General features: G+C 34.6%; 2 protein-coding genes across 3 annotated transcripts; both read left to right on the forward strand.

Annotated features, from left to right (window-relative positions):
• Positions 1-144: 144 nt before the first annotated feature.
• On the forward strand, positions 145-2,119 carry LOC104776815 (splicing factor U2af small subunit A). The gene is made up of 2 exons (XM_010500946.3): positions 145-457; positions 888-2,119. The coding sequence occupies exon 2, from the start codon at positions 903-905 to the stop codon at positions 1,800-1,802; it is 900 nt and encodes a 299-aa protein (XP_010499248.1). The 5' UTR covers positions 145-457; positions 888-902; the 3' UTR covers positions 1,803-2,119.
• Positions 2,120-7,644: 5,525 nt separating this feature from the next.
• Positions 7,645-12,484, forward strand: LOC104778905 (transcription factor bHLH110). Of its 2 annotated transcripts, none has more exons than XM_087503100.1 (7): positions 7,645-8,147; positions 8,555-9,257; positions 10,322-10,453; positions 10,616-10,681; positions 11,136-11,201; positions 11,830-11,889; positions 11,999-12,484. In XM_087503100.1, exons 1-7 carry the CDS (start codon positions 7,999-8,001, stop codon positions 12,170-12,172), a joined length of 1,350 nt encoding a protein of 449 aa, XP_087359226.1. In that variant the 5' UTR covers positions 7,645-7,998; the 3' UTR covers positions 12,173-12,484. The 2 variants fall into 2 exon arrangements, with proteins under 2 accessions (XP_087359226.1, XP_087359228.1); XM_087503102.1 differs by having other exon boundaries at positions 7,730-8,137.
• Positions 12,485-14,598: the final 2,114 nt, after the last annotated feature.

Raw genomic sequence — 14,598 nt, forward strand, 5'->3', positions numbered from 1 at the left:
TGTCCAAATGATACATGCCACTGAGGAAGACAAGACAAGAACAACAGAAGAGCCCTGCCGCTGTTGAAATGAGGATAGTAATAAACCGCAGATACTGAAACTATAAGCCTTAATGTTGAGAAGTACCCAAATGTACGAGGAACTAAGAAAAACATTGGTCTGGATAAAGGAGTTAGTTGTACCGATCGTGTTAACCGGTCAATAAAGTTAATAACCAAAAGCGTATTGTTCCATTAAGAGGAAACCGAACCGGGTTCAAGTTTCCATTATTTATCTTTTAATTCAATTAAATATAAATCCACATATCAGGATCTCTCTCTCTCTCTCTCCCCCCAACTCGCGAACAAAGCAAACCCTAGATCATCAATCGGAGAGGGAGACGGCAGCTCTTCGTCGGCGATTATTTCCACCGGCGGTGGCTAAAATTTCACAGATCTCTTCATAACTGTAACATTCTGTACGTCTTCTCTCTCTTTTTCTTCGGTTTCGTGATCTATTACGGCTCTGTCTCTGTTGTTCTCAGCTCTATCTTGGAGCGTTGCGTCGTCTCTTTGTTTTGTTGGCTCCTTTCGGGTGTTTCTTCTGTCTTTAATTCTCTTTAGCTTTTTCTCTGTCTCCGATTTTGTTATACTCACGTCTCCTTGGTTGTATCTATGTGATTTATTTTCACTCAAATCCAATAGCTGACTAAGATCTATGTGCTTTTATCTCCAATCGTTCTTGGATAATTCATTCCCTTGTATAGAAATCTATGGCTTTACAATTAGTTAAGTTCGTTTAGTATTTGATATACATATGTGTGTGTGGAGCCTTACGTATGTGTGTTTGTGCTTGTTGATAAAGATTTTGTATCAATTACTTTTGTGTGTTTGATTCTGTGAATTCAGGGTGGGACTTCTGCCATGGCTGAGCATTTGGCTTCAATTTTTGGTACCGAGAAGGACAGAGTCAACTGTCCCTTCTACTTCAAGATTGGCGCTTGCCGCCACGGTGACCGTTGCTCTCGTCTCCACAACCGTCCCACCATCTCTCCTACACTTCTCCTCTCAAACATGTACCAAAGGCCTGACATGATAACCCCTGGTGTTGACGCTCAGGGCCAACCACTCGACCCTCGCAAGATCCAAGAGCATTTTGAGGATTTCTTTGAGGATCTCTTTGAGGAACTCGGAAAGTTTGGTGAGATTGAGAGCCTCAACATTTGTGACAACCTTGCTGATCACATGATTGGCAACGTATATGTTCAGTTTAAGGAAGAGGATCAGGCTGCAGCGGCTTTGCAGGCTCTGCAAGGCAGGTTCTATTCAGGGCGTCCCATCATTGCGGATTTCTCTCCTGTGACTGATTTCCGCGAAGCCACGTGTCGGCAGTATGAAGAAAACAACTGTAACCGTGGTGGCTACTGTAATTTCATGCACGTGAAGCTTGTTTCGAGGGAGCTGAGGAGAAAACTCTTTGGGAGGTATCGGCGGTCATACCGCAGGGGTAGCAGAAGCAGAAGCAGGAGCAGGAGCAGGAGTATTAGCCCCAGGCACAAGAGAGACTATGACCGGCGTGATCCTCCTCCTCACAGGGAATTCGGTCACCGGGACCGAGATCGCGAGTTTTACCGTCATGGAAGTGGGAAAAGAAGCAGTGAGAGGTCTGAGAGGCAAGACAGGGATGGTTCAAGGGGTAGGAGACCAGCAAGCCCTAAACGAGGAGGGAGCCCTGGTGGCGGTAGAGAAGGAAGTGAGGAGAGGAGGGCAAGGATTGAGCAATGGAACCGAGAACGGGAGGAGAAGGAAGAGGGAGGAGCTTAAAACGCTTGATTTACTCGAATCACAGTTGGTGCAATGTGGTTTTTTGTGCGTCTGCTTCTATGCGTTTGCTGATTGTTTCTGAGATCGGTAAAATCTGGCAATGGGATTTTCATTTGGTTGTTTTAATTTGGAACTTGAAATGAGTGGAACCAACTCCTTTAGATTATAAAAAATGTTTGGGGTTACTCTCTTGTAGTTTTTTGATTAGGAAAAAAACGTTGTTGCCGCCGCGTCCCCTTGTTATTGATATTCACCAGTGTCCCGTAGAACTTTGTACTATCTTCTGTTGGTCTAAAAGAGTTTAGTTTTCTTTCAAATTGTCGTTTCTTCTTTTAAGTCTTCAATGCTTTATTTGGTTGGAGAGATAAGTAACGACTCCTCTGTTCTCTTACTAATTTGGGATTGAGCAATAAGTGGCTGTCACTCACTTGGGCCTCTCAGTGCATTGTTTGGGTTCAAATTTGACTTTTATTTACCCTTTTCGTTCAAGGTCATATCGTTCGTTGCTTGGTTTTGATTCCTCAACTTTTTGCTCAACTTTGATTCTTCGTTGGGGATGCGTTCTGTAAGACCAATATATATATATATATATATATATGTACTATATTAAGGCCACGTTAATTGAAATGTAAGTAGCAAGTAAAAAATACACTTGAAACTTAACAAAACAAAAGAAAGACTAGAAGCCTGATTATCTACTTGCAAAATGAATCATCCAACCACTTAAACCACAATAAGTTAATTATTACTCTTATCATAGAGTATTTTTTTTCCGATGTCTTCACAAATGTGTATTTAATTCAATAATCATATGATTAATCTTAATCAACAAACAGGAAATGATTCACTAATTCTTTACCCAAATCTCTGCTCAATAGTTAAAGTTAGCATCACAATTTCAGAATTAAACCCTGACACCAGTAATCCAGAATCTCACTGATAGCTCAAAAAAAAAAATCGTCAAAGTTTATTTATATATAGGAGTTTTGTAACTTTTTTACCAGCAATTTTTGTTTCTTTTAGTTAAACGTACAAATAGTTCTATTCGTTGTCTTTGTGTACATGGTTTGAGAACATGTTTGGTTCATCTTCATTCTAGCAAGAACTGTTTTTTATGTATCTTAAGATCAAAAAACAAAAAAAAAACATTCATATATAGTTTATAAATCTGAAAGATCATAGCTACATACTGAATTAGATATATACACATCAAAATTAAGCAACTAGGTATCAACTCATGCTCTAGACATTCATTATTAGATTAGACCACAGAAAAGCATTAATATAGATTATTAGATTATAATAAATCTGAATCTAATATATGAGACAATCTTTGCCCCAAAAGCTTTTGTAATATATTAACAATGTTCCTTTTGATAATTATATAATTCGCATTATATATTAAAAAATGGAAAAAGGTAGACGAGACCATCTCTTTTGGGTAAAAAAAGAAACCCCAAAAAGAAGAAAAACTAAAAGAAATTAAGACGGATTGTTGAACAGCGTTGTAAAGTCCATTCCATGTAAATAATACCTCAAAGACAACACATGCGCATGTCTTATTGCGTTTCTGTATACGAGTATATGAAAGTGGAAATTGAAGTATAATGATACACTAAAATTAAAGATATGATATAGATTTGTTGTTATTGCTACATAAAGATGAGGAATGGGGAAAGTCTGATGGACAGTGATGCCCTAAATTTGAGAAAGCATATATTCCCCTGCTCTAAAGCCCTTTGTCCTCTTCTTGGACAACTTTAAAATAAAAACAATGCTTTCCCATGCTTTTAAGGACCCTCCTTTTAAGGCCTTTGTTCTCTACTTTTTTTTTCTCTTTGACCCCCCCCCCTCCCCCCCTCCCCCCCCCCCCCCCCCCCCCCCCCCCCCAAGAAAAAAAAACAAACATAAGATATTAATAATTTATATGATTAACCAACCACGACCATTCTTTAATTTCTTTTGAAATCAGTTTAATCATGAACCATCATCAGCGCGTAGCCTTGTATTACGTGCTATATTATGTAGATACCTCTATTATTCGTGAAAAATAGTTACAGTAAACAATAATATAATGTTGCTGTCAAAAAAAAAAAAAAAAAAAAAACAATACTATAATGTCTTAGCATCGCCTTTCCTATCAAACTATGCAATTTTGTTATGTTTTGGCAGTTTGATTTTCGAAACCCATCATCGTAGAAAAATGCATATTTGTGAACTGTAGAGAACAAATATTATCGTAGGTAGAAGACTGTATTATATAGTAGAACTTCGAAATCTTAAACATTAGAAAAAGGTATGAAAAATGAAATGAACTTGTCATATAACACATCAAACTGTGTGAGATCTTGTCATATGAAATGAACGTTATAGTAATAGGAAAATACATGTTTAATGAAAAATGAATATATGGTTGAATGATGAAAAAAATGCGATACAAATAATTCTTACCATCAAACTGTGTGAGATCCATTAACGAGGACGATTGACCAGTTTATGAGTAATTTTAAAAAGCTAGCTAGACGATATATGGCGTGTTTTAATTTAGAAAGTAATGTGTTATGAAAGCGATTGGCGATGATGGAACCCTGATTGGTATAACAGATGTAAAACAAATTTAGATCCTACACCTAATACTATACTTTTGATATTAATGCATAAATAATTTTTTTACAAAACTTTTAAAAAGGTACACTATATACTAGATTAACATAATGTAGCTTTTCAAGATTTAAGGTCCAGTTGGAAAATGGATAGAGGGAGCCATAAGTTCTTGATATTATAGTAAAAATGGTGTATATATATGTGTGTGCATGCTATTTTAGTCTCCTCATGATGGAAATCTTCAAGAAAAGTCTGCTTGAATTGCATTTTTTGTAGATGTTAATCTTGTCGCCTAACCCTGAGATGAATATTGAATCTCTCCATCTAAATCAAGAAATCGGATCCTATAAATCAAGTTTTGATGGAAAACTTTATTCAACTTTTCAATCGTGATCTAGATTGGTTATAGTTTTCTAGTTTTACTATAAAATTTAACTTGTTTTATTAAGAGTCTCAAACATTTTTGAGTTGACAAAATATTTAGTAAAAATTAAACTTAACCTTGTGTCCCATAATTACTATTTGTAATGGTGACAAAGATATTTAGACTAAAACCTGTAATCAAGTGGTTACTACTATCTTAGATACCCCAGGCTCAAGTAGTGAGTTAAAAATGTGGCCATTGTCCATTGACATAATAAAACCTAAGTTTCTCTACTTTGCATCTCGTCTCAATTAGTTTAGGCTACCATAATGACGGAAAGGACCCTCCATAGTCAAATAGAAGCATCAGAATTTTTTTTGAAACAACCCGCATGAGATTTGTGAGCGTGCAAGTAGAGATAAAATAGAGTGGAAAAAGAAACATAAAAAGTGAAAACAAAGTTTTCCCATACTCTTTCCGATCCCATCACATTCTCCAACGTACGTGACTTTCTTCTGATGTGGAGTCTTGTTGCTCTATGTTATCTATTTTTCATTTTATTTTATACAAGTGAATTAATATGATCCAATTCCTAACTAATTGATAGATTAACTTAGTTGTTTTCCACACTACTAATTAGTTAATTAATTAAACATTTCTTTTAGATGCGATCGAATTGGTGACAGCTTTATCAACAGTACAATACTCATTTTCGTAACTTATTGCACTTTTGAGTCACTAGATAAGGAATCATTTTATGTATAAACGAGTTCTTCTCTCTTCTAAAAGCGCTCATTTCAACCATTAAAAAATCAGTCAATCATAACATGAGAATATGACACATGTTCTTTCAAAACCAATAACAGCAAAATTCATTGCACGACATTTTATGTGAGAACCAATAAAAATTCGCCGTCTCTTCTATGCTAATGACAATCAACAAGCACCTTACCAAGCTATCTCTTGCGACTTGCATAAACTTTTTGCTTATTATGTCTGACCCTAAACCTTAACTACTATTGATTGTCAGTTATCATTTTTCAAAGAGTTAATTGTCTACTCTGAGAGCCTCACCTCATCCGAAATATTGTATATGTAGTGGGGTCGTTGTATAAAATAGTGACTATGATTATCGTATTGCATGTCTGATGTTTAAGGAAGTGAATTATGCCGCTCTTCTCTAGTGTTCCAAATTGATGATTAGGGTTGAACCTTGTTAGAGATTGGAAAGGGGCATCGGCGCCGACCACTTATGGTGAGGCGGCAATAGACCCATGGTCATTCCATCAACTTCTGATATAATTTTCTGCATTTATAACCTTTGGAAGATTGAAATATATATTCTTTGCTACTTGACTCAAACAAATAGGATAAATTCCATTACCAATTAAGCGAGAAAGACATTTAGAATATATATATATATATATATATATTCATATACATAATCATTTAGTATCATATATATATATAATACTTATAGATGAATTAAGTTTAAATACTTGGATTGAACATTTCAATATATATCGTAGCTTCAGCCTGGTTTTGGAGGACTTGACGTCATCGTGACAGAGAGTGATGACTGCAGGTTTCATGTAATGTACTCCGTTGTAAATGATTTGTGTTTTCTTATCATAGCCACCTTCGTGGTGGTTCCTGCAACTACAATTATTCCACTTGATAAAAGTAATAAAGCCTACGAGATCATCATTTCCATCTATAGTAGCTAACTGCCTCCATTGTAAAGACACCAAATGAGTTTTGTTGTTGGCTTTCCAACTGAGTTTGTAACCTCAGAGACAAACTTTGTTACTTGGATCCTCAAAATAATAAAATAGAAGTTAGGGATATAAACTGTTACATGTTTATAAAAGTGAATTAAAAACAATTCTTACGTATCAATTATGTAGAGATTTGGTTTTCCGAAGAATTATATATATATATATATATATATATATATATATATATAATTTTCTATAATCTTTTACAGATATCTTATTTTCAAGTATTAACAAACGTATTCTCATCTCTTATATATCAGTCAAAATATAATCAAAATATTTGATTATTTTAATAAAAAATTTTAAAAAATTATTCATGTCATTTCGTTTGTTTCTCGTATTTTCTCATTGAATCAATAATTACGAAAGATGCAATATCAGTTATTCATCATTCCCATAAGCAGTGGATTGCTGATTTTTTATATACATATATTTTTTTTTGGTATTACGAAAATCAACCAATCCTAAAAGAAAATTGTAATCCTCAGAGGACGTTCCTAAAATGTGCAAGAAAACTAGTACATCCCCGTTCTTCCGTTCCCTCTACTAACAGTTTGTATAAATCCTAGTCTTGGCTTACCAATTAAGGTTGAGATGGAGAAAAGTTAACTTTACTGATAAGTAGATTAGAACGCATATAACAATAACCAATTAGTGGGTTTGGGCTCAATGTACTTGGACTTGATATACATGATCTCCGTTATCATAATTACACATACACATGTACTCATTCCCAACATGATATCAGATTACAAAAAGCAGTATTGTTATATAAACATATAGAGAGAGAAAGCATTTTATATCGTAGGGGTGATGAGAGTAGACAGAGATGGATGGATGCCATCATTTCTCGTCTGAGACAACTGTTGCAAAGCCTTGGGATCGAAGGCAGGAGCTTGGGACACTAATCATGGCTTTCAGGAATTATAATCATCTCCCTCTAATTGCAAGGAGAGAGAGAGTGTGTGAGTGAAAGGGCCTTAAAGCTACATTAGAAAATATATATATATATATATATATATATATAAATACTGAAAAAATAGAAAACTAGGGCATATACTATATACATAAAGCGAGTCCATGTATAGATATTATTGTTTTTTTTTTAGTTATTGTTTTCTTTTTTGTGAACAATATTTTTGTTATTGTATTATTGAATGATTTTTCCCCTCCTTTCTTTTGAAGTTTGGGTATTGCTTTTCAGAACATAGGTACTTGAAATAGTAGAGAGAGAGAGAGCGAGAGAGAGGGAGAGCTTTGAGAGGGCACATATATACAAGAACCAGTTTTAATTAATTACTTCATCTTAATCTCTTGGGATTTTCAAGAGAAACTCTTCAAAAAATCATCTTTCTTTAGACACACACACATATATATAAAATATACTCAGAGATCAGGTATAATAAATAAATATAGATATATATAGCTTCATCATCTCTCTCATACATATATGGACTCTGCTAATCTCCATCAGCTTCATCAAGATCAATTACAGCTTGTGGGGTCTTCTTCTTCTTCTTCTTCCTTAGACAATAACTCTGACCCTTCTTGCTATGGAGCTTCTTCTGCCCATCAATGGAGCCCAGGAGGTATTTCTTTGTAAGTCTCCTTACACACTCTCTCTCCTCTGCTAGCTGTGTATATATACATATGTATATAGAGTTACACACATACATGTCCATGTATTATAATATCCATTTACCACGTGTATGCTAATAGGTTTCTGCAGCTAGCTATTTGGGTGTTTTGAATATTCCTGGTATCAAGATGATGATATGAAGAATTTGGAATATTTCTTCTTCTTTTTTGCTTCTTTTTTTTGGTTTTTGAAAGATAAGTTAGTGAAGAAGACATCAAGATAGAATTTAAGTGGCTGATAAAATATTATTTTTCTATTATATTATCCTTCATATATATATTTATATAGATATATGTAAATACATGGTACTCTGATATTTTGCATTGATTCAAACTAAAGAAAAAAATTTGTGTGGTTTTTGTAACAGGAATAGTGTTAGCTTGAGTCATAACTATAACAATGAGATGTTAAACGCAAGAGATCACAACAGCAACAACACAAGTGAATGCATGAGTCTCTCCACCATCCACAATCACTCCTTGATCCAACAACAAGACTTTCCTTTACAATGGCCTCATCATGACCAATCTTCATATCATCATCATGAAGGACTTCTCAAGATCAAAGAAGAGCTTTCCTCATCAACTATCTCAGACCAACAAGAAGGCTTATCCAAGTTCACAGACATGTTGAACAGTCCAGTGATCACAAACTACTTGAAGATCAATGAACACAAGGATTACACTGAGAAGCTTCTTTTCAAGACTATATCTTCTGGGTTCCCCACCAATGGAGACTATTGTAGCAGTCTTCCCTCTTCTTCTTCTTCCTCTTCCCCTTCGTCTCATAGAGGCAATTTCAGTCAGATTTACCCGAGCGTAAACATATCGAGCTTGAGCGAGTCTAGGAAGATGAGCATGGACATGAGTAACATCCCGAGACCATTTGATATGAACATGCAGGTGTTTGATGGAAGATTGTTTGAAGGGAATGTCTTAGTTCCTCCTTTAAATTCTCAAGAGATTAGTACTCTTGGGATGAGCAGAGGAGGCTTTCCTCCTTTTGGCCTCCCTTTTCATCACCCTCTTCAGCAAACACTTCACCATCCTTCTTCTTCCCCTACTCATCAAGTAAGTATATTTTGAATTATTACTTTTCATTTCTTTTATCTTTTTGGCTTTAAAAAAAAAAAATCTAAATGATGGCTTACAAATATTGGTCTGACGGTGAATCTCGTGAAGTTAGTGCATCTGAAAACATTACGTTTAGGGCTCTAATTCTATACTAGTATTTAACATATATACATTCTTTTTTCTGAATTTTAAAATGTAGTTAAATACAGTAAAACTGTTTTGTATGTATACGGCCTGGGTTTTTCAACTTTAACCATATAATTTAAATTCAGTCGTAAAAGAGGGTCTAAAAGATTAGATTTCTGTTTATTTATTTTTATTTTTTAAAGCTTATTTGTTTCAACCTTTTCTATGCACCAATGGAATATTATTTGCATAAATTTTTACATACTTAAAATCATATTCATAAGGTTGATAAATCTCATGTTCATTATATTTTTGGCAAATCATATAATAAAGAAAGGAAAAAAAAAATGTGAAACTGAAAAATAGCAAAATGAAAGACTGAAATATTATTATCATGAAGTATATAGTTAGATTAATCTGATATTAGTGTAAAGTGCGAGACCTTTGTGCAATATTGAAGCTTTGCAACAAAGTTACATGAATAAAGGGAAGTTATGAAAAAAGAAAAGGGAAGTTATGAAAATATTACGTAAAAACTTATGAAAATATTACGTAAAAACTTTTAATATTTTCTTTTGATTCATCTTTTACTTTGTTGTTGTGATTCTTGGTTGGAGGGCCAAAGCTTGAGCGATAAAAACCTTTTAACATAATTCATAAGCAGCTCTCTTTAAGCCTGAAACATCAACCTTTGTTCTCTCTTTTCTTTTCCTTTCTCTTTATTCCTTACTTTGTTTTATTGTCTTTTTATGAATCTCTTTTCTTAACATTTTTTTTTCTCTCATTGTCGGGGGTGTTATAAACGTCCAGTACTATTTTTATCCTTTACATCGGATAACAATTATGAACGTTAATGATACTTACATATGCATACATACACATGTGTGTCAGTGTGTGACTTACTTATTAATGGGGTGTTTTGATTTGCATTGAAGATGGAAATGTTCAGCAACGAACCTCAAACAAGTGAAGGGAAGAGACATAACTTCTTGATGGCAACAAAAGCAGGCGAAAATGCTTCCAAGAAACCGCGCGTGGAATCACGGTCATCTTGCCCACCCTTCAAGGTTACTACTTTAATTTGTTTATTTATAATTTTATATATTTGTTATTTCATTATAATTTGAAGAAAAGAAACGAAAGCCTGGACAAAATTTAGATTGATTACTCAATGTAGTGATTATATATACATATGTTAATGTTGGTAATTTTTTTTTAAAAAATAACAGGTGAGGAAAGAGAAGGTAGGAGACAGAATAGCAGCACTACAGCAGTTGGTTTCACCATTTGGGAAGGTAACACTTAATTTTCCCAATTTATTCCATCGGTAACTATTTAACTTCATTCCTTGAATTATTTTTTTAGAGGATTTTTTTTTTTTTTTTTGATAAAACTGTCAAATTTCTAAATCTTTCAAGACAAACACATGGCAAGAGGACAGAACCCTCGATTTCTAAATCTTTCGTTGCAGTATTTTATAAAAGGGGATTTTGTTCATTATGATTCCTAACCTTTTAGAATATGAGAGGCCAGTCATTAATAATATACCTATGTGAAAAATAAATTTTATTACAAGAGATGTCTTTTTTTTTTACCATTTATATAAAGATAGTAAATTTAGTGATATTAAAGAATTTTCCTTTGCACAAAAAAAAGAAAAGAATTTTCTCAAGTAGATAAAATTGTTTTCACACTCGATTGCTGATGATTAATTTACATGCATGAGCTGAGTAAAATGCTAAATTGCAGACAGATACAGCATCTGTATTAATGGAGGCAATTGGATACATAAAATTCTTACAGAGCCAGATTGAGGTACGTAACTTTTTAATGCATGCATCTTTATCAAAAAAAAAAAAAAAAAAAAAAAAAATTACATGCATGTCATTCACAACCGTACAATCCTATCCACCGTATAACTATGTGTACATATAGGAAAAAATGAAAACATGTAATTCAAAGAATGATGTTGGAGTGGTACCTTCGGAGAATAGTTTAGATATAAGCAATTCCATGGTAGTCCTAGACGATTGATCCTCGTCAGTTGTCGTCCCGTTTGTCAAATATTCCCAACTTTTTATCAATTATTACTAAATACAATATTATATATTAAGGAATTTGACATAAACTGAAATAATCAAAACTTTTAAAAAGTATGGAGTATGGGCTAACTTATGAGAGCTTATATTTAATTAGTTCCATAGGGTTTCGCTTGCCTTTAAAGCAAGGGTTTGGTTAGAATTTATCTTAATTATCTTATCATATATATATAACATCTTAGGCGCACTACGTAGTAATTAAGTACCTTTCTCCCATTTCTTTAATAATAACTTCAAAAAATGGACATAAGTTTATATAAGAGCTAATGATTATGGTCATCATTTTATATTATGTTGATAATTTTTATGACTCAAATGTCAAATAATTTGTTTTTGATGGACAGACTTTAAGCGTCCCCTACATGAGAGCATCTAGGAGCCGACCCGCAAAAGCCTCCCAGCTGGTATATACTAAGAGAACCTATAACTCATTTACTAGTTTTTCAAGAAAGATAATCACTCCTATTATATTTTTAGTCCACAAACTAAATTTACTTATTATAAATTAATTAGGGCTCACAGCCACAAGAAGGGGATGAGGAAGAGACGAGGGATCTAAGAAGCCGTGGACTATGTCTCGTTCCGTTATCATGCATGACTTATGTTACTGGAGATGGTGGGGACGGAGGAGGCGGTGTTGGTAGCGGGTTTTGGCCAACGCCACCTGGTTTTGGGGGCGGAACTTAGCCGTGGACTTAGTTGACGTCAAACCGTAGGACTATGAGTACATTTATCGGATTTGGTGGGTAGAAAAAGGAAGAAATGTTGAAGGTGGAGTATATTAGTTCTTTCAACTTTTTTTGGTTTTGGTCTATTTGAAAGTTTCGGTTTTTATGGTGGAGCAAAGTTGGTCGTCCTGATTAGAAAGAAGAAGTATGCCAGGATAGACCAGCTTTGATCCATTTATTGTTAGTAATGAGACTTGAGGATATATATGTTTTTACTTACATTAAGGGCTGAGGGGCTAAATAATATATCAAATAGCTTTAATTTGGATTATTTTGTGCATATCTTTTGTAGATAAATTGGCAATATCATTAATAGATATATAGTACTGTTTTACTTTTAAAAAATAACAGATAAATTAAAAAATATATATATAACACTGGTGCACTTAGTATAGTGCATATGATACAAGTTCTTAGGAATTTACGACATGTAGTAGGAACAAAAAAGAGTGTGTGATCGAAGATCGATCAATCTGTCAGTGATAAAAGATGGTGTCTATTAAGAAAAAATTGTGTGTTTTAGTCACTGACCCCAATTATCTACAGGATCACAACCGGTCAAGAATAGTTGACAAAGGTCAAACGGAGTTTAATTTGCTGTTAGCTAGAGAAGACGTCAACTTGTTCAGCTACGTTCACGGTTCACCTACCTATTTATTTGTCTCAGAAAACTCTGCTACTCACTATTAGATTACTTTGATCAGTTGATGGATGTCCAAGTCAAAAGGCTATACGATGTGGTGAGTCATTCCCCCCCCTCCAATCAATTTCGGGAGTTCAGGGCACTGTCTCGTTTTGCTTTGATCTACTTCCTCTTTCTCGTTACATGACACCTCCCATTCTTCTTGCATCTACCATTCTACCTTGACCTTCGGTGTTGCAAAACAACAATAACGGATTCAACCCGTATTATGAAGTTGCCACTATTATTAGTGCAATACTGCAATGTATTATTTATTTTTGAATGATAAAATAGAATTGATTTCAACAACAACAATAAAAATAAAAACGTGTTTTACCTTCCTCGCACCTTTATCCTACCCACTTGGGTCGGGCAGTGGTCCATGAACGGCACTGATCTAGAGTTAAATCAATAATCCAAAGCACACTCAACCACGATCTAGTGGTGTCGTCGTAGTACTTCAGGGTCGAATCCACAGAGACCAAACGATACACTATGAAATTATATAGACCGAGTATAGCTAAAGCAAAGAGGAAGTTTGTTTTGCAAGTAACAGAATTAAAACAGAAAATAAATAAGAGTTTGTAAATTTAAAAGAAAGTATTGGGCGCAGGGAATCAATCAAGGGTTATGATTACGAAATTGGGTGATGGATTAGGATAGCTTTAGGAACCGCTCTTGAACTCAAATCTCAAATATAAAACTAACCTACTGTCGCAGCATTAGTTTTCTATGCAAGGAATTGAATGAATCCTAAACCGTCGTTTGAATCTAGATAATCCTAGCAAGCAATAAGTTCAAGTTTGATTTGTTCACAAGGTGCCCCAACTTCAACTGTCGTTGGCTGAGGATCACCTTGCTCACCTATGTTCTTTTCAAGTAATTCAACAACACTTTTGATGCCTAGATGAATTAAACCTAAAATCATGAACTAGGTAGCTAATCTAGTTTAAGCAATAAGAACAACAATAGATGAAGAACACAAGAGATCAATCCCAAACCTAACAACCTAAATCAATAAATCATAAAACCCCCTTTTGAAACCCGAAACCCAACGGAGAGACTACTCAGACATCGAACAGAAACAATCACAAATTAAATATGAAGAAAACATGTTTGAATTGCAAAAAGAGATAATAGGGTTCAGAATTCTTCTCCAAAGGGTTAGAAAGGATTAGAGATCTTCTCCCAAGCTTACAAGTGCTCAAAAACGGCGTGAGAGTAAAGGTTTTCTTTCTAGGGGTCGAGCCCCGTGGTTAAATAGTAAAATAAATCCCTAAAAAGTCGGTTTAAACCAGAAAAGGAAAGATTGCGTCGGGGACGGGGACTGGTCGATCCCGAAAGGATCAGTCGATCCGGAATGAATTTCTGCTCTTACTTCATCTGCCTTCTAGCTCGATCAGACTTCAACCAATTAAGCTCCAGATGCATATTTCCATCCCCAAAACGCTCAGATTCCTTCCAAAGTCACCTAGAACCTGTAAAGACTCACAAAAGACAAAAAGGACTCTAAAAGCACACTTGGACCTAAGAAAAGACTCAAAACAATCCTAAAAACTATAGTTAAAACCCTATAAAATGCAGACACATCAATTCCCCCGGACTTGAATCTTTGCTTGTCCTCAAGCAAGAACAGACAAAAACTCAAGAACAGAGAAAAGGTTTGAAAGTGGAAACTCACATATTCTTTGGACCCTCTTCTT

This window comes from Camelina sativa, chromosome 3 (genome assembly GCF_030686135.1).
Source record: "Camelina sativa cultivar CO46 ecotype springtype chromosome 3, ASM3068613v1".
NCBI lineage: Eukaryota > Viridiplantae > Streptophyta > Magnoliopsida > Brassicales > Brassicaceae > Camelina > Camelina sativa.